This window comes from Pristiophorus japonicus, chromosome 1 (genome assembly GCF_044704955.1).
Source record: "Pristiophorus japonicus isolate sPriJap1 chromosome 1, sPriJap1.hap1, whole genome shotgun sequence".
Lineage (NCBI taxonomy): Eukaryota > Metazoa > Chordata > Chondrichthyes > Pristiophoridae > Pristiophorus > Pristiophorus japonicus.
In genome coordinates, this window is record NC_091977.1 from 15752419 (window position 1) to 15772991 (window position 20573).

At 47.2% G+C, this 20573-nt stretch overlaps 1 protein-coding gene across 4 annotated transcripts in view; it reads left to right on the forward strand.

The window, feature by feature from the left end:
- The window catches only part of sh3bp2 (SH3-domain binding protein 2), a 169525-nt gene that overhangs the window by 135829 nt on the left and 13123 nt on the right, over window positions 1-20573 (forward strand). For all 4 annotated transcript variants that reach the window (XM_070877713.1, XM_070877721.1, XM_070877734.1 and 1 more), the window contains exons 7-10: window positions 131-208; window positions 3921-5241; window positions 8969-9095; window positions 17925-17980. In XM_070877713.1, coding sequence (XP_070733814.1) covers window positions 131-208; window positions 3921-5241; window positions 8969-9095; window positions 17925-17980 — 1582 coding nt within the window. The remainder of the gene's footprint in view (window positions 1-130; window positions 209-3920; window positions 5242-8968; window positions 9096-17924; window positions 17981-20573) is intronic.

The window sequence follows — 20573 nt, forward strand, 5'->3', positions numbered from 1 at the left end:
AGCAATATTGCAAGCGCTAAAAAATACTGAGCTGAAAAAGTCTTCACGGGTACAAGGTGACCAGAGGAATCCTTACTCCCTTTTGTCTTTTCTTTCGTGCATTCTTACAATCTTTAATTGTCTCTTTCAGACTATGCCGAAGATGATGATGAAGAAGAGGATGAATACCTGAGACCGGATGGAATCTATATAACCTCAGAATCGGAAGGTAAGGAACCATTCAACCCGTTTTATGAATATCCTTTTATGTTAGTTTAATGAGGCAGAGGGAAGGCCATTAACATCGAGGGACATCTGTACAGTCTCAGTGTGGAGATAATTTCATCACTGATGCCACACACACTATTATATTTCAATATCATCATCATCATAGGCAGTCCCTCGGAATCGAGGAAGACTTGCTTCCACTCCCAAAGTGAGTTCTTTGATGGCTGAACAGTCCGATACGAGGCCACAGACCCTGTTACAGGTGGGACAGACATTCGTCGAGGGAAGGGGTCGGTGGGGCTGGTTTGCCTCGTGTTCCTTCCGCTGCCTGCGCCTGGCCTCTTTGCGTTGAGACTCAGAGCTCAACGCCCTCCCGGATGGACTTTCTCCACCTCGGGCGGTCTGCGGCCAGGATCTCCCAGGTGTCAGTGGTGATGTCGCACTTTACCAGGGAGGCTTTGAGGGTGTCCTTATAACGTTTCCGCTGTCCTCCTTTGGCTCATTTACCATGAAGGAGCTCCCCATAAAGCATTTGCTTAGGGAGCCTCGTATCTGGCCTGCGTACTATGTGGCCTGCCCAGCGAAGCTGATCGAGTGTGGTCAGTGCTTCAATACTGGGGATGTTAGCCTGGTCAAGGACACTGATGTTGGTGCGTCTGTCCTCCCAGGGGATTTACAGGATCTTGCAGAGACATCGTTGGTGATATATCTCCAGCAACTTGAGGTGTCTACTGTACATCGTCCATGCCTCAAATCCAGACAGGAGGGTGGGTATTACTACAGCCCTGCAGACCATGAGCTTGGTGGTAGATTTGAGGGCCTGGTCTTCAAACACTCTTTTCCTCAACATCATTGCAACATTAACTAACCCAAGGTGGAGTGGGTAAAGTGCCCCCACTGATCATGTTGGTGAATGAGCCTGAATGACCACAGTGCAGGACTTCCTGACTTTTCCCGATGGCTGCAATTTCGCTCCCAATGTAAAACCAGAAAACCTTAGAGATACACACCAAGGCCAACAACATCTGGAAATGTGGACCCTTTGTCAGAATGGTCTGCAGTTTGAGTTGCTTTCATGAGAACATAAGAAATAGGAGCGGAAGTAGGTCATTCGGCCCCTTGAGCCTGCTCCGCCATTCAATAAGATCATGGCTGAACTTCTACCTCAATTCCACCTTCGCGCATTGTCCCCATATCCCTTGATTGCCTTAATATCCAAAAACAACCTCAGTTCAATCTCCAGTTTCGTGCAAAGTCTTTTCAAAGACTCTCAACTCTTCGCGGGATAAGGAGGTGTACCCATCTACACTTCGACTGCTGTTGATGTGCAGATTGCATGCTGGGAAATTCTACAAACTGCTTTTGCTCAGATTTCACAGATGCGATTTGAAGCTCTCTAAAATGTTGGGTATTTCTGAAGTGCGGTCACTGTTAACATGTGGGTAATAAAGTATAATTTGTTCCAGGTCCCGAACTTCATTTTGAAAGGTGGAAGATGCCTGTGCGTGAGTTCTTTTAACGTGTGGTGGCCATTGCACACTGGCTACCACACGGGCTTAGCAGAGCGAGGTCTTGGTCCAGTGGCAAGGGGGGTCCAAGACGACTGGAGACCAGGCACAGCTGTATGGGCCTAGTTGCCTAACGGCAGGATGCGGGCCGTAAGCTCAGCGCTGAGCAGTGCTCTTCGGTGAGGCTGAGAGAAAACCAAAGCCTGGCTGAGGGCAGGCATTGGGATGGTCGGAGGTCCACTTCGTGGAAGGAGGAGAGGTCAGAGTGACCACAGCCATTGTGCACACCATGTGCTCGACAGGGACTTTACCGTTGAGTGGGGCCAGCAGCCGGGGGGAGGCTCGAACGTCGCCGGAGGAATGAAGGGGGGAAGGCTCGTGTGTGAGGGTGAGGAATGAAGATATGGCCCAAACCTGTGATTGGAGCTGGTCGGAGGTTCACTGCCGGGGATCAGATGGGATGGCAGCTCCCTAGGGAGCTCTCCCTGAACAAACCTTCCTTGGCCATCTGCTGCCATCCTTCAACCCTCCCCCCCACACTATCTAAGCCCCCCTCGGCCCTAACAGTGGGTGCACTTCGACCCCACAAAGTATTTTCCTACCTCCAAAAACCGTGCTGTAAGGGCCCATTGCCCATCTCCCAATCACGACTTACCTTCCAGACCGACCTCTCCGCTGCCAAGTTCCTCCAACTGGACTCTCGCTCCTCGCTCCCCACTGGCCGACTCAGCTGATAAAGTCTAATAGGGTTGTTATAAGGCACAATGTTGGGACAGTCTATACAGCGCGTGGGTCACATCTGGCTCACCAAGTCATTCTATCCGGCCTGCTGGACGGGACAGAAATAGAACACGAGCTGGAGCTCGAGCTGCACATTCGTCTATCCACTTTCCCTTCTCATCGGGCAAAGATGGACCCAAGCTGCAGCCAGGGAACACACACGACTTCATTCAATTTATCAATTTTGCAAAAGCGATGCCTCCCGGCTCGATCGTAAAAGGTTCCATTCCGTGATTCTGGGCCCCAAAGGTGGGCATCCGTACCCAGAATGCACTGAGTGCTCGAATATGCGCTATCCATTTGAGATTTGAGCGTCATGGCTGCTCATCTCCATGACTCTATTACCCAAAAAAGAAAGCGGCGCTGCCTCTGCCCTCTCCTGGTACCCAGAGTACGCCAGCAGAGGAGTTCTCCTCGCCGCCTTCAAGACGGCCGTGGATTCCGGAGCACAGGTAACGTGACTGTAGTTCAGACCTCGCGAAGCCTCAGGCTCCCATACTCAGCGCACTAAAAAAGAGAACACATCTCACTCCAGAGGCCCCGCAGACTCGAGCCATGTAGACTTTCAGTACAATATTTAATCGATCCATCAATCATTTCATTCATTTAGTAATGGAAGATTTTACTGTTTTACCCTACATTTTTTTTTATTCGTTCCGGGATGTGGGCGTCACGGGCAAGACCGGCATTTGGTGCCCGTCCCTAATTGCCCTCGAGAAGGTGGTGGTGAGCCGCCGCCTTGAACCACTGCAGTCCGTGTGGTGAAGGTGCTCCCACAGTGCTGTTAGAGAGGGAGTGCCAGGATTTGGACCCAGCGACGATGAAGGAACAATATATTTCCATGGTGTGTGACTTGGAGGGGAACTTGCAGGTGTAGGTGCTCCCATACGCCTGCTGTATTTAAGATAGTATCTGACCATTATCTGAATTTACGTTTTATGTTTATGCTGTGTTTCGCTGTAAGGTTTTTTTTGCGATAGGTCCCTTTAAGTTAGGAGCCGCACATGCGGAGTGTCTCTTCCAGTGGCAGGAGCTGGTGAGTGGCTTGCAATCGGTTGCGGCCATGTACCTTAGGGGGGAACATTGGTGTATGGCCCTCAACAGCTCGCCAAAACTCGCTAAATGGCCCTCCAGCCCAAATAATTGTCCACCACTGATCTATCGGGAGCTTTACTTTGCATCGATCATAACGTGAGGATGCCCCTTGGTGACACGGATTATTCATGTCCCTTGAGCACAGATATTCCCAATAATCAGAAGTGTTGCAGAATGTATTGAATCAGTTAATTTCTTCATTTGCAGGAGTCTGTGAAAAGGATTGTCAACGTTTTCTTTTGTGTATTTGCAAATTGCTTCCGTAATAACTCAGTAGGCATCTTAGTTGCAAAAGTGAAATATTTCTTCTTCTCTTTCCCACTTGTTTAGATTGTCACCTTGCATTGAATTCTTCTCCAGTCCTGCCAGGGAGGAGCAGTATGAAAACACTACCTCATCCGCCATCTCCCAATCAAAGACGCTCATCACTTGGGTTGGGTGTTATACAAGAGGATTTACCAAGTTCACTACAGAACCGCTTGCCTTCCCCTTTCCATGCAAAAACTGAAAGTGGCGCACAGTTGAGATGTCCATCTCCCAGTGCTTCACCAGGCTGGCCAATCGCCCCTCCTGTACATTTAAAACCCACCATTTGTGCAAAGGACCAACACAGGAGACTTACAGATACCTCGGACTCTGGTGCCAACACCAGAAGTAACTTTGCCGGGGAATTAAATAAACATCTTCAGCAGATGACTGGGAACAGGCCAACTTTCAACGCTGTCCCTCCTCCAGTGCCTTTGAACAAGGGATCTAGTGCTGGACCTCCCCAAGGACCTATGAGCAAAGGATATAGTGCTGCACCTCCTCCAGTACTGATGACCAGAGGATGTAGCACTGACCCTCCCCAAGGACCTATGAGCAAAGGATATAGTGCTGCACCTCCTCCAGTACCTATGAATAGAGGATGTAGCACTGACCCTCCCCAAGGACCTATGAACAAAGGATATAGTGCTACACCTCCTCCAGTACCTATGAATAGAGGATCTAGTGATTGGTCCCCTCCAGTGCCTGTGAACAAAGGATATAGTGCTGCACCCCCTCCAGTGCCTTTGAACAAAGGATATAGTGCTGCACCCCCTCCAGCACCTATGAATAGAGGATCTAGTGATTGGTCCCCTCCAGTGCCTGTGAACAAGGGATCTGGTGCTGCAACCCCTCCAGTGCCTTTGAACAAAGGATATAGTGCTGCACCCCCTCCAGTACCTACGAATAGAGGATCTAGTGCTGGGTCCCCTCCAGTGCCTTTGAACAAAGGATATAGCGCTGTCCTTCCTCCAGTGCCTTTGAACAAAGGATATAGTGCTGCACCTCCTCCAGTACCTATGAATAGAGGATCTAGTGCTGGGTCCCCTCCAGTGCCTTTGAACAAGGGATCTAGTGCTGGATCTCCCCAAGGATCTATGAGCAAAAGATGCAGTGATGTCCCTCCTCCAGTGCTGATGACCAGAGGATCTAGTGCGGGACCCCCTCCAGTGCCATCGAACAAACCTATGCTGTCACCAATTCCATCTCAAATTGAACAGGCCAAGCCTAAACTTTATAAACCAGAACTATTACCAAAAGTAGCTCCGGTTTTGCCAAAACCACCACCTGCTGCTGCTAAGCCTAAAGTTCAAAAGTTCAACACGCTTCCAGTATCACCTTTACAGTAAGTGTTTTGATAAAATAAATTATTAGCAGTATGATTGATGATCAGTGTTTTATCACAAGTAAACTGGTTATTCCAGTTGGTGTTTACCCTCAACGTGAGCAAAGGGTTACTCGCCCTGTTTCCATAATTCCTTCAAAACATTTGGCTTCATCCTGCTGTCCAATCACTAACCCTGGTAGTGAACTCCGCAGCCTCACAACTCTCTGTGTAAAGAAGGTTTTTTTTCTTTATTCACTCAAGGAATGTGCCAGCAGCACCCACATCACTAACACAGCCCGTGAATGAATGCGCAAGGCCCAGCATTTATTGCCCATCCCTAATTGCCCTTAACTGATTGGTTCACTGGGCCATTTCAGAGGGAAGTTAAGAGTCAACCACATTGCTGTGGGCCTGGAGTCACGTATAGGCCAGACCGGGTAAGGGCGGCAGATTTCCTTCCCGAAAGGACATTCATGAACCAATTGGGTTTTTAATGACAATCCAGTAGTTACATGTTCACCATTACTGATACTAGCTTTTTATTCCAGATTTATTTAATTAACTGGATTTAAATTCCCCAGCTGCTGTGGTGGAATTTGAACTCACCCCACCAGATCATCAGTCCAGGCCTCTGGATTACTAGTCCTGTAACATAACCACATTCCCTTCCTGCTCTCTGTTCTAAATCTCTTATATTTAATCTTGTATCTGAGGGCCGCTTCTATCATATATCCTGTATTCTGCTGCTTTCTCGAGAAAGACCCGATTTTAGAAGTCTTACTTTGCATCCTGGTGAATCTGCATTATACCCGCTCTCTAGCCTCAGTATCCTTCCTGTAGTGTGGAACCCCCTTGTACTGCATACAATGCTGTCATTAAGATCTTATTGAGGTTCTGTATAGGCTCATTACGTCTTGGTATTTACATTTTGTAGCTCTTATGATAAAAAAACAATTGGAATTCTAGGTTTTATGTATGGCCTTCTGCTGTCTGTATGTCCTGTGAGCCTGTACCCCCAACTCTCCTTCCTCTGAGCCTACTTTAACAACAACTTACATTTATGTAGCATCACAAAGAAAAGAAAGACTTGCATTCATATAGCGCCTTTCATGACCACCTCGTCCCGAAGCACTTTACAGCCTATGAAGTACTTGTTAAAGCGTAGTCACTGTAGTAATGTAGGAAACACAGCAGCTAATCTTTGCACAGCATGCTCCCACACAGAGCAATGTGATAATGACCAGATCATTTGGTTTAGCGATGTGGGTTGAGAGATAAATATTAGCTAGGTCATTGGGGAGTACTCCCCTGCTCTTCGAAATAGTGCCTTGGTATCTTTTACATCCACCTGAGAGAGCTAGAAGGGGCCTTGGTTTAATGTCTTATCCGAAAGACGGCACCTCTGACAGTGCAGCATCCCCTCAGCACTGCACTGGAGTGTCAGCCTAGATTATTGTGCTCAAGCCTCTGACTTGAACCCACGACCTCCTGACTCCGCGAGAGGCTGCTATCCATTGAGCCACAGCTGACACTGTGATAAGATAAAAAGCAGCGTGTATGCGTATTTAATTGTTATGCGCGCTTTATTTCCTTGGTTACATTAAAGCGAAGTCACTCGTTTTACAAGCTCGCTCCATCTATGTTTGCTCAGCAATCCATGCTATAATTCTCCTTCATTCCAGCAAAAAGCCTACCGATTAAATATCAGCATGACCTCCATGGCTTGGCTCCCTCAGCAGGCTACATTTGTAATAACACAAACACAAACTCTTCTCGCCTTCAAAAAAATTGTTCAATGATGATGAATGTTAATGGTGAAACTACTGAATTGAGAATTATGTTAAGTGAATTTACACGTGAATTCCATTTACCTGTATTGTCTGAGTGTATGCGAGGCGTTTTCTACTAATGCATGTGGCTAAAATAGTGTTGCTATAGCCACAACTCTGACTAGTTGGAACAGCTCTGCAATATAGTGTTTGGATCTAAAGACACTTTAACACGTGTAGAATTCTCAATTCAGTAGTTTCACCATTAACATTCATCATCATTGAACAATTTTTTTGAAGGCGAGGAGAGTTTGTGTTTGTGTTATTACAAATGTAGCCTGCTGAGGGAGCCAAGCCATGGAGGTCATGCTGATATTTAATCGGTAGGCTTTTTGCTGGAATGAAGGAGAATTATAGCATGGATTGCTGAGCAAACATAGATGGAGCGAGCTTGTAAAACGAGTGACTTCGCTTTAATATTATTTGAAACAAGTTACAGAAAAATCAACTGGGAATGGGAGGGAATAACCTTTCGGTGATAACAGTGCAATTGGATGTGAATTATTGGACCGGATTTTACTCTCGGTGGCGAATGAATTGCACCAGCTGTACATTACACTTACCCTCAGACTTTATGGGATTTTGCATTGAAACTTACTGTAAATTATGGCACCGCGCCCTCTACAGGGGATCTGGGACCTGTGAGAACAGGACCAGCAATTGGGTATCTCCTTAACCAATCAGATTGCAGAATGGTTACTGAGCCGTGTCGAGTATGACCTAGGAAGCCTCAGTTAAGAACATTTAATTCAACGCCAAATCATGTACAGAAAGTGAAATAGAGAGAAAGAAAGATTGTATTAAAGAGGAGATAAAATAAAGTATTTAACAAAATATTTTTATAAGAACATAAGAACTAGGAGCAGGCGTAGGCCATTTAACCCCTCGAGCCTGCTCCGCCATTCAATAAGATCATGGCTGATCTGATCTTGGGCTCAGCTCCACTTCCCTGCCTGCTACCCATAATTCTCGACTGCCTTATCGCTCAAAAATCCATCTATCTCCACCTTAAATATACTCAATAACCCAGCCTGTACCACTCTCTGGGGCGGAGAATTCCATAAATTTACAACCCTTCCTCATCTCAGTTTTAAATGGATTACCCTTTATTCTATAATCTCCAACAATAATTCAAATCTGAAGGAATGACACTTGTAAAAGTTAATTTTCAGGGCCAGAGATGTTGTTTGGCGGCAATTACGCCGTGAGAAATTTACTTACACTGGAATGGACAAGCCCTAACCTTTTCTGGCGGATCTATTACACAAGTACAGCAACTTCACGCCGTTCCATGTATTTGAAGGTTGGGTCTCTCAGTAAGATAGCGATATAACGCAGCTTTCGCAGGAGTAGAACAACTCGGACAGCAACTTCCTGATTTCCGCGTTTAACAGCGCATGTGTGATCACCGGAAGTTGCTGTCTGATTTCCATTTTAATAATAACGGTGTGCGCTATTCGCCTCGCTGCATAACCCGGCCCGAATGAAAAACAGATTTCCGCGTTGTTTTTTTTGTAATACTTTACACCATGAGGCACATGTACATATCTAGAACCTGTACTATAGGACAACTCGTAATATAAGATGGTGTCAGCTGTGGCTCAGTGGGTAGCACTCTCGCCAGTATTTATCCCTCAATCAACATAACAAAAACAGATTATCTGATTGTTATCGCACTGCTGTTCGTGGGAGCTTGCTGTGCGCAATTTGGCTGCCGCGTTTCCCACATTACAGCAGTGACTACACGTCAAAGGTACTTCATTGGCTGCAAAGCGCTGAGAGACATCCAGTGGTCGTGAAAGGTGCTATATAAATTCAAGTCTGTCTTTTTTTTTTCTTTATGGTGCATCAGGATGTGAGAAAAGTCGGGGCTAATACCTAATGACTAAGAATCCACGAAACATTATTTCTTGCAGCCGCTCATCTCCCGATGGACAAAGTTTTCGTTCTGTTGAAACAGAAAAACCACTCCCTCGACCCCGGTCGCAATCACAGCCATCGCTGAGTCACGAGTCCGACGATGACACAGATGATTATGAAAGTGTAAGAACATTTTTTTTTTGTCTGAGTGCAGCCCACTCTATTGCTTACTGTATTTAGCACCACTCATTCCACCAGTGTTTCTTTCCACCACCCCCATGGCTCACAGCACAGCACAATGTGATGGACAGTAATGTGATAAAGCATGGTTGGTGAGCCTGTCCTCCCAGGGGATTTGCAGGATCTTGCGGAGACATCGTTGGTGATATATCTCCAGCGACTTGAGGTGTCTTCTATACATCGTCCATGCCTCGGATCCATACAGGAGGGCGGGTATTACTACAGCCCTGTAGACCATGAGCTTGGTGGTAGATTTGAGGGCCTGGTCTTCAAACACTCTTTTCCTCAGACGGCCGAAGGCTGCACTGGCACACTGGAGGCGATGTTGAATCTCCGCATCAATGTCTGCCTTTGTTGATAAGAGGCTCCCGAGATACGGGAAATGGTCCACGTTGTCCAGGGCCGCGCCGTGAATGTTGCTGATTGGAGGGGGGTGCTGCTTGAATTACACTTTTTATAAAAAGCTTGAAAGGTTGACTATTCCAACGCACTCCTGGCTGGCCTCTCGCATTCTACCCTCATCCCTGGTGTCCTGGCCAATATTTACCCCTCAAAAAACAAATTATCTTCATTATTACGTTGCTGTTTGTGGGAGTTTGCTGTGTGCAAATTGGCTGCCGCGTTTCCCTCATTATAACAGTGACTACACTTCAAAAGTACTTCATTGGCTGTAAAGCGCTTTGAGACGTCCGATGGTCATGAAATGGATGAAGGGACCAAGTGTCATCTAGCCAAATTTACTGATGATACAAAGATAGGTGGGAAAGCAAGTTGTGAAGAGGACATAAAGAATCTGCAAAGGGATATAAATAGTGGGCAAAAATTTGTCAAATGAAGTATAATATGGGAAAATGTGAGGTTTCCACTTTGGTAGGAAAAATAAAAAAGCAAATTATTATTTAAATGGAGAGAGATTACAAAATGCTGCGGTACAGAGGGATCTGGGGTTCTTGTACATGAAACACAAAAAGTTAGTGAGCAGGTACAGCAAGTGATCAGGGAGGCAAATGGAATGTTGGCCTTTATTGCAAGGGGAATGGAGTATAAAAGCAGATGAGTCCTGCTACAACTGTACAGGGTATTGGTGAGGCCACACCTGGAGCACTGCATGCAGTTTTGGTCTCCTTATTTAAGGAAGGATATATTTGCATTGGAGGCAGTTCAGAGAAGGTTCACTTGGTTGATTCCTGAGATGAGGGGTTTACTTATGAAGAAAGATTGGGGCCTATACTCATTGGAGTTTAGAAGAATGAGAGGTTATCTTATTGAAACATATAAGATAATGAGGGGGCTCGACAAGTTGGAAGCAGTGAGGATATTTCCACTCATAGAGGGATGTAGAACTAGGGGGCATAGTCTCAGAATAAAGGGCCACCCATTTAAAACTGAGATGAGGAGGAATTTCTTCTCTCCGAGGGTTGTAAATCTGTGGAATTCTCTGCCCCAGAGAGCTGTGGAGTCTGGGTCATTGAATATATTTAAGGTGGAGATAGACAGATTTTTGAGCGATAAGGGAGTAAAGAGTTATGGGGAGCGGGCAGGGAAGTGGAGCTGAGTCCATGATCAGATCAGCCATGATCTTATTGAATGGCAGAGCCATAAAAGGAGCGGTGAGCAGCCTTGGGAGCAGCGTGGAGGCATACCACTACAGGGAGCAGTGCGAGCTGGTGCAGGAGGGCGCTGGCAGCGAAGAGTGATGTCATCAAGGTCCAGGTTGGTGATTGGAGCGTGGGCAGGTACAGCAGGAGCGGCGAGATTGGGGCAAAGGAGCGGCGAGAGATTGTAGGGGGACGTGGTTGGGCCCAGGAGAGGCATGAGTTTGGGGCCAGGGGCCCAGGGGCAGCACGAGCCAGCCCACACTGTGATATGTGTGCGCACTAGGTCCGTGCAGCAGAGCAGGTCTCCGGTCATCTTGGATCACCCTTGCCACTGGACCAAGACCTAGTTCTGTCAAGCCCGTGTGGTGGCTGGTGTGCAACGGCCAGCCCACATTAAAAAAATCCACGCACAGGCATCTTCCACCCTTCAGGATGTAGTTCAGGACCTGGAAACACCTATTAACTCATCCCTTTTTGGCGTGGAAGCAAGTCATCCTCGTTTCGAGGGACTGCCTATGATGATGATGAAATGGAGGATCAGGCTCGAGGGGCCCAATGGCCTACTCCTGCTCCTATTTCTTATGTTCTTGGGTTCTCACAGTTTTCTTCTGTTTTGTAGTAACAGTAAGAAAATTAGAAATCTTGATGCTATATAAAAGTCCTAAAAGATGTAAACAGTTATTGTAGCATTGAGGTTTGGAAATGTATTTATGAAGTGAGTGACAGGGTGTGATCCACTCTGGGGAGAAATGCTGGGGGTTAACAAATAGAGGCCTCTAGTGGAAGTATCCAGCAATAACAGGGCAGAGGAGTCTGACGTCAGCAAGCTCGGGCAGGGAGGCAGGAGAGATCTATTGCTGTTGGGCAATACCACAAGAAATAAGAAATAACAACATTTGCAGTTTAGTCGGGTTACAGAAAACCACATCTACTTTCTTTATGACAAAAGCTACATAGCTACTGCAAGATCTGAAATGTCAGGGTTATAGTGTCAAATAGAAACATAGAAACATAGAAAATAGGTGCAGGAGTAGGCCACTCGGCCCTTCGAGCCTACTCCACCATTCAATAAGATCATGGCTGATCATTCACCTCAGTACCCCTTTCCTGCTTTCTCTCCATACCCCTTGATCCCTTTAGCCGTAAGGGCCATATCTAACTCCCTCTTGAATATATCCAATGAACTGGCATCAACAGCTCTCTGCGGTAGGGAATTCCACAGGTTAACAACTCTGGGTGAAGAAGTTTCTCCTCATCTCGGTCCTAAATGGCTTACCCCTTATCCTAAGACTGTGTCCCCTGGTTCTGGACTTCCCCAACATCGGGAACATTCTTCCTGCATCTAACCTGTCCAGTCCCGTCAGAATTATATATGTTTCTATGAGATCCCCTCTCATCCTTCTAAACTCCAGTGAATACAGGCCCAGTCGATCCAGTCTCTCCCCAAATGTCAGTCCTGCCATCCCAGGAATCAGTCTGGTGAACCTTCGCTGCACTCCCTCAATAGCAAGAACTTCCTTCCTCAGATTAGGAGACCAAAACTGAACACAATATTCCAGGTGAGGCCTCACCAAGGCCCTGTACAACTGCAGTAAGACCTCCCTGCTCCTATACTCAAATCCCCTAGCTATGAAGGCCAACTACCATTTGCCTTCTTCACCGTCTGCTGTACCTGCATGCCCACTTTTAATGACTGATGAACCATGACACCCAGGTCTCGTTGCACCTCCCCTTTTCCTAATCTGCCGCCATTCAGATAATAATCTGCCTTCGTGTTTCTGCCACCAAAGTGGATAACCTTACATTTATCCACATTATACTGCATCTGCCAAGCATTTGCCCACTCACCTAACCTGTCCTAGTCACCCTGCAGTCTCTTAGTGTCTTCCTCACAGCTCACACCGCCACCCAACTTGGTGTCATCTGCAAACTTGGAGATATTACACTCAATTCCTTCATCCAAATCATTAATGTATGTTGTAAATAGCTGGCGTCCCAGCACTGAGCCCTGCGGCACCCCACTAGTCACTGCCTGCCATTCTGAAAAGGACCCGTTTATCCCAACTCTCTGCTTCCTGTCTGCCAACCAGTTCTCTATCCACGTCAGTACATTACCCCCAATACCATGTGCTTTAATTTTGCACACCAATCTCTTGTGAGGGACCTTGTCAAAAGTCTTTTGAAAGTCCAAATACATCACATCCACTGGTTCTCCCTTGTCCCCTCTACCAGTTACATTCTCTAAAAACTACAGAAGATTTGTCAAGCATGATTTCCCTTTCATAACTCCATGCTGACTTGGACCGATCCTGTCACTGCTTTCCAAATGTGCTGCTATTTCATCTTTAATAATTGATTCCAACATTTTCCCCACTACTGATGTCAGGCTATAACCGGTCTATAATTACCCGTTTTCTCTCCCTCCTTTTTTTAAGAAGTGGTGTTACATTAACTACCCTCCAGTCCATAGGAGCTGATCCATCGTAGAATGCTACAGCACAGAAGAAGGAGGCCACTCGGCCCATCATGTCTGTGCCGGCTCTTTGAAAGTGCTACCCAAATAGCCCCACACTCCCCTGCTCTTTCCCCAAAGCTCTGGAAATGTTTTCCCTACAATTCCCCTTTTGAAAGTTACTATTGAATCAGCGTCCACCCGCCTTTCAGGCAGTGCATTCCAGAGCATCGCAACTCGCTCTGTAAGATAAAAATTTTCTCATATCGCCTCTAGTTCTTTTGCCTATTATCTTGTGCCTCTGATAATAAAGCCAAGGTTTGCGTATGCTTTTTCAACTTGTTCTGCCACCTTCAAGGAATTGTGTACATGGGTCTCTTTGTTCCTGCTACCTACTTTAAAATTCTGCCATTTAGTTTATATTGCCTCTTCTCATCCTTCCGACCAGAATGTCAGCCAGTGGCTCAGTGGGTAACACACGCGCCTCTGAGTCAGAAGGTTGTGGGTTCAAGACCCCCTCCAGAGACTTGAGCACAAAAATCTAGGCTGACACTCCCAGTGCAGTGCTGAGGGAGCGCTGCACTGTCGGAGGTGCCGTCTTTTGGATGAGACATTAAACCGAGGCCTCGTCGACTCTCTCCGGTGGATGTAAAAGATCCCGTGACACTATTTCGAAGAAGAGCAGGGGAGTTATCCCCGGCGTACTGGCCAATATTTTATCAACATCACTAAAACAGATTATCTGGTCATTGCCACATTGCTGTTTGTGGGAGCTTGCTGTGCGCAAATTGGCTGCCGCGTTTCCTACATTACAACAGTGACTGCACTTCATTAAAGTACTTGATTGGCTGTAAAGCGCTTTAGGATGTCGGGTGGTCGTGAAAGGTGCTATATAAATGCAAGTCTTTTTATGTATCATTTCACACATCGCTGCATTAAATGACATCTACCGTGTATCTGCCCATTTCACCGTCAGTTTGTGTCCACCTAGAATCATAGAATGGTTACAGGACTGAAGAAGGCCATTCGGCCCATCGAGCCCCTGCCGGCTCATCTGAAGTCTTACTATCCTCCTCGTTGTTTATTATATTTCTGAGTTTTATTTCCTCTTCAAATGTAGAAATGATGCCCTGTATTCCCAAGTCCAGGTCATTAATATATATCAAAAATAGCAGTGGTCCCAATATCGACCTCAGAATGGCACCACTGTACACTTCCCTCCATTCACCATTACTTTCTGTTTTCTGTCCTTTAGTATTTTGTATCCACGCTGTCACTGTCCCTTTAATCCGAAGAGATTTAATTTCTCTTACAGGTCTATTATGTAGTACTTTGGCAACCGCTCTTTGAAAGTCCATATACACAACATCCACTGCACTACCTTCATCAATCCACTCCATTACTTCAGCAAAGAAGTCAATGAAGTTAGTCAAACATGATTTGTCTTTAACAAATGCATGATGACTGATATTTAGTAGACCATAATTTTCCAAATGCCAATTAATTTTTACCAGATTCTTGACCTGGATATTAACAGGCAGGTTACATAGGCCGGGCGGGGGGGGGGGCAGGCAGGCAGGCAGGCAGAGTTTTGGACAGAAAACCCGTTTCCCTGGTTACTCCACAGCGTGCCTCTTTTGGTCTTGATGGGTTACCTGCCCGGAAGTCAGTCTGATTGACAGGCTTGGCTGCCAGTTGGGTGGGGAGCTCTGCGGCGCAGGCCACAGGAGCAGGTAGGTCCTATCCACGATCAGACGTGGAGCTGGGGGAGCTGAGCCCCTATCACGGGAGCCTTTGTATAGGGGGGAAGGGGTCGATGAGGGGGAGGGGAGCTTGGTGGGCCGGGGTGGAAGCACCGACTGCTCCTGGCCCACAGGCAGTGCTGTGAGGGCACTTGCCTTTTCCCCGAGGCTGCCCGCGCCTCACTTCGGCTGCCGGGTTTCCCGAGGGTTGGGGAAACCCGGCCGCCCACTGTACAACCGGCAGAGCAGGTCGACTCAAACTCTGCCAGCCTGATTAAAGGATTTAAATTGCCAACCCACCTCCTGGCAGTGGGTAGGCTGCCCGCCCCTTGTCTCGCCTCCGTAAAACCTGGAAGTGGGTGAGTTGGGGTCGGTGTTCTGATTTTAACATTTTTAACAACTGACCCGAGCCCAACACACCCGGTTTTGTGTGCTAAAATTCAGTACGTTGCTTCCACATGACCAACGTTGGGCCGACTGGGCTGTGATTGCCGGGTTTAATCTGTCTCCATTTTTTGAACAGGGTTGTAACATTTGCAATCCTCCAGTCCTCTGGCATTACCCCATATCTAAGGAGGAATGTAAGATTAAGAACATAAGAAATAGGAGCAGGAGTAAGCCACCTGGCCCCTCGAGCCTGGTCTGCCATTTAATACTGTTATATCTTTAGCTGCTCTGATAATGACTCCACGAGGCAATGTGTTGTACTTGAACTGTAGTGACCTTCGTCCTTTATTGATAACACATGGTGGCCTGCCTTTTATACTAGGCCAGGCACACCTGTACAGGTAACCTGCAAGACTCCCACTGCGGTGCCCTCTGGTGGCATGCCTTGTAATAGTGCAAGCAGTGGCCATGTAGGATGCATGACAAATACGATGGCTGATCTGATCATGGACTCAGCTCCACTTCCCTACCTGCTCCCCATAACCTTTTACTCCCTTATCACTCAAAAGTCTGTCTATCTCCGCCTTAAATATATTCAATGACCCAGCCGCCACAGCTCTCTGGGGCAGAAAATTCCAGATTTACAACCCTCAGAGAAGAAATTTCTCCTCATCTCAGTTTTAAATGGGTGGCCCCTTATTCTGAGACTATGCCCCCTAGTTTTAGTTTCCCCTATGAGTGGAAACATCCTCTCTGCATCCTCCTTGTCAAGCCCCCTCATTATCTTATAAGTTTCGATAAGATCACCTCTCATTCTGCTGAACTCCAATGTGTATAGGCCCAACCTACTCAACTTATCTTCATAAGTCGACCCCCTCACCTCCGGAATCAACCTAGTGAACCTTCTCTGAACTGCCTCCATGATTGTGCCAGAGCCTCCACAGTTTTCATCTTTATTACCCTCAGTAACCTAACGTGCATCCTACCCGGACCGTGCTGCCTTTCCTCCTGCGAGAGAGTTCAGAAAGATTGTGTCCTAATACTTCATCGTTTGCTTCATTGGCGATAAAGCACTTTGGGTCACCCCAAGGTCGTGAATGGTGCTATATAGAAATATAAGTCTTTTTTATACTGTAACCTAATAATACTGTCATAATTCGTTTATAATTACCATTTTGTTTTATTGACCAGCTTTTGGTAATTTTGTGTTCATTGAGGTGAAGGAATGGAACAGTTTCCACTTGGTCCATCCAATGTTGACGTCAAGCACTCCCAGATCAGGAGATGCACCACCTGCTCTTTTCCTTCCCTTCCCTGAGACGTCCCTGCATATGAGAGAAGCACTGTAGAAGTGTAAAGCGTTGTTGTAAAGAAAGAACTTGCATTTATATAGCGCCTTTCATGATCTCAATACGTCCCCAAATGCTTTATAGCCAATTAATTACTTTGCAGTGTAGTTACTGTTGTAATGTAGGAAATGCTCCAGTAACAAGGTCCCACAAATAGTGGGATATGTGACAATGACCAGGTAATCAGTTTTAGTGATGTTGGATGAGGGATGAATATTGGCCAGGATACTGGGGGACAACTCACCTGCTCTTCTTCAAAATAGTGCCAAGGGATATTGAACGTCCACCCGAGAGAGCAGACGGAACTTCGGTTTAACGTCTCATCCGAAAGATGGTACCTCTGACAGTGCAACACTCATCTGTAATAATAACATTGAGTTTAACATCCTGAATAACCAGTCACAGAGCCCTGTTGAATTGTTAAGTGAGTCACTGACTTGGAAGGACAAGCCTAATCATAGTGCAACAGCTACCACCTACAATTCTCTAGCCTCGTGTAAAATAAACCTGGGAAAGAGCTGCAAAGAGGTCCAATTTAGGGGGACAAACTCCCACACCCGAACAATGTTGGAAATGTGACCGATGCCATATTGGCTTAGATGCTATAGAGGCGGCCTACTAAAACAGGCTCCTTATCTATGCTAATTATAATGTATTTGCTTCATGGGATCTTTGCTTAAGAATTCGTAGCAACACATTGCTATTAAGAACTAGTTAGTTTATTAATAAAGGTTTAACAATCACACTACACATTACCAGTTCATCCACTAGGCTCACAACTGCATGCCTCATCCTGGATGACCTAGGCCCAACTGACTTGGGTTTTTTGAGTCTTGTGAACATCGCGTGACTGGCTGAGCCACTCACAATGCAACAGCTCTGCAAACCTGTGAGCACACTCACCGGTGCACACATTACACTATTAAGAGACGTAACACCAGTTTTAGGCGCAGGCGTCGGGCAGGATTACCAGGTCTACATGTGACCTAACCAAAAGGTAGGTTTTGTAAAAAAAAAAATGACTTACCTGAAATGTGGAACCGGGAGAGATGGGACTGTTCCTCCAGACCCGAAAGCTGACACAAAGCTCTCCGTTCAGCTGCTGTATTGCTGGCCCACCACAGCAATGAAGGAGGCTGCACAGAAAACACGTTGAAGGGAAAGGTCTGCATGGAAGCAACTCCTGGATGGAATTATTGAGTCTGTTTATTTCATTACATTTTTATTGTGTGATTTGATTATAGGTGCAGCTGCCATCCTCTGTGTTTGTGAATACAACAGAATCCAATGACGTTGAGAGGTAATTATTCTGAACACTGATAGACAGAGAGCTATCACTGACCATCGGGGCTGATTGGCCCGTTAGCACGACAGTTGAAACTTAGTGGGAGGCTGGGGTTGGTCTTGGAATAATGTGGAGATATCGCGTGTGTGAAGTTATACCAGTTGGGATATGAGATTTTTCAGTGGCATTTATTACACTTTAAACATTATCCCATCCACCACCTTCAACACTCTCTCCCTCCACCACCGGCGCCCCCTGGCTGCAGTGTGTACCATCTACAAGATGCACTGCAGCAACTCGCCAAGGCTTCTTCGGCAGCACCTCCCAAACCTGCGACCTCTACCACCTAGAAGGACAAGGGGCAGCAGGTGCATGGGAACACCACCACCTCCACGATCCCCTCCAAGTCACACACCATCCTGACTTGGAAATATATCGGCCGTTCCTTCATCGTCGCTGGGTCGAAATCCTGGAACTCCCTCCCTAACAGCACTGTGGGAGTTCCTTCACCACACGGACTGCAGCAGTTCAGGAAGGCAGCGGCTCACCACCACCTTCTCGAGGGCAATTATGGATGGGCAATAAATGCCGGCCTGGCCAGTGACACCTGTAAAGTCCTGTCCCCTCAGTACAGATTCGCACGAGGCATGTAGTGAAGTCAAGGTCATTCTGGACCTGCACCTTTATTTCACAGCTCTGGAATGCTGCACTTGCCTGAGACCTGTCCTTATATACCTGTCTCTTGCAAGTGCACCCCTGGTGGTAAGGTATGCTGGTGGTTACAGGTCATATCTTATTACAGTCATGTATAGCATGTTAGGATACAGTTATATATAATAATGTAAGATACATGACATCACCCTCCCCCAAGGTCTTATTGTCTTTATAGGTTCAGTCTCTCAGGTGGTCTAAGCTCTCACGTGGAGCGTCTGAGTTGTGGTTCAGTTGTTTGCCTTGGTGTCTGTTTTTCTTTGGGTGTGGTTGCTGGTATCTCGCCTGGGCTATCTGTTTCGATTGGTGTGATTGTTGTTGACTCGCCTGGGCTGTCTGTTGGGATTGCCCTTTCCTCAGGTTGTTCCCTCTGTCTGTCCACCAGGTGTGGTGCGAGTTCCACATTATAGTCTGCCTCTGGTTCCGCAGTGTTGTTGGTAAATCTGCTTTTGATTTGGTCTACATGTCTCCGGCAGATTTTGCCATTGTCCATTTGCACTACCAGTAGCCTGTTTCCTTCCTTGCCCGTTACTGTCCCTGCAAGCCATTTGGGACCCCTGCCATAGCTTAGTACAAACACTTTGTCCCCTATCTCATTCCACCTCCCCTCGAATTTCTGTCATGGTACTCAGTCAGCTTACGGCGCTTTGCCTCAACGATTTCGTGCATGTCTGGGAAGATTAATGAGAGCCTTGTTTTTAAAGTCCTTTTCATCAACAGTTGCGCGGGGGGGATCCCAGTCAGTGAGTGCGGACGAGATCTGTATGCCAGCAGCAATCGCGACAGGCGACCCTGCAGCGTGGGACCTTGGATTTTAAGCATGCCTTGTTTAATGATTTGCACTGCTCTCTGCGCCTGGCCGTTGGAGGCCGGCTTGAACGGGTGCCGTCTTTACGTGATTTATGCCGTGGTCAATTATAAAGTCTTGGAATTCTGCGCTGGTGAAGCACGGACCATTGTCACTGACCAATATGTCATGGATTCCGCGCATCGCAAACATGGTTGCGAGGCTCTCCACAGTGGTGGAGGTTGTGCTCGAGTTTAAAATGGTGCATTCGATCTACTTTGAAAATGCATCTACAACTACAAGGAACATTTTGCCCATGAATGGGCCCGCATAGTCTACGTGCACCCGCGACCACGGTTTGGTAGGCCAGGGGCTCAGTGGAGCCTCTCTGGGGCATTGCTGAGTTGGGCACAAATGGTGCACCTTCGGACGCAGAGCTCCAAATCCGCGTCAATACCAGGCCACCAGGCGTGGGATCTGGCTATGGCCTTCATGAGAACGATCCCCGGGTGCTCGCGGTGGAGCTCCCGGACAAGTGATTCTCTGCCTCGCAGAGGCATGACTACTCGGCTGCCCCACATCAGGCAGTCTGCTTGTAGTGATAGCTCATGCATGCGCCTGTGAAAGGGTTTTAATTCCTCGGGGCAGGCATCGCGAGCCTCTGCCCAGTCACCGGTTAGGACACATATTTTTACGAAGGATAACGTGGGGTCGCTGGCCGTCCAGGCTCTGATTTGGCGAGCTGTCATGGGCGAACCTGTGGACTCAAAGGCATTGATTGTCATGACTATCTCACAGTCCTGTTCGTCAGACCCTTCCGTGGTCGCCAGGGGTAGCCTTATGGTACAGTCGTAGGATGCCAGCATGAGTGCCCACCGTTGAATTCGCGCCGAGGCGTTGGCGTTTATTGTCTTGCTCTCGGATAGGAGGGACGTGAGGAGCTTGTGTTACGTCCCCGGCGAACTTGGCCCCGAAAAGGTATCGGTGCATCCTTTTGACACCATACACGCACGCGAGCGCCTCCTTCTCTACAATTCCGTACGCACGCTCCGCCCGCGAAAGTGACCTGGAGGCATAAGCTATGGGTTGTAATTTGCCCGCACGATTGAC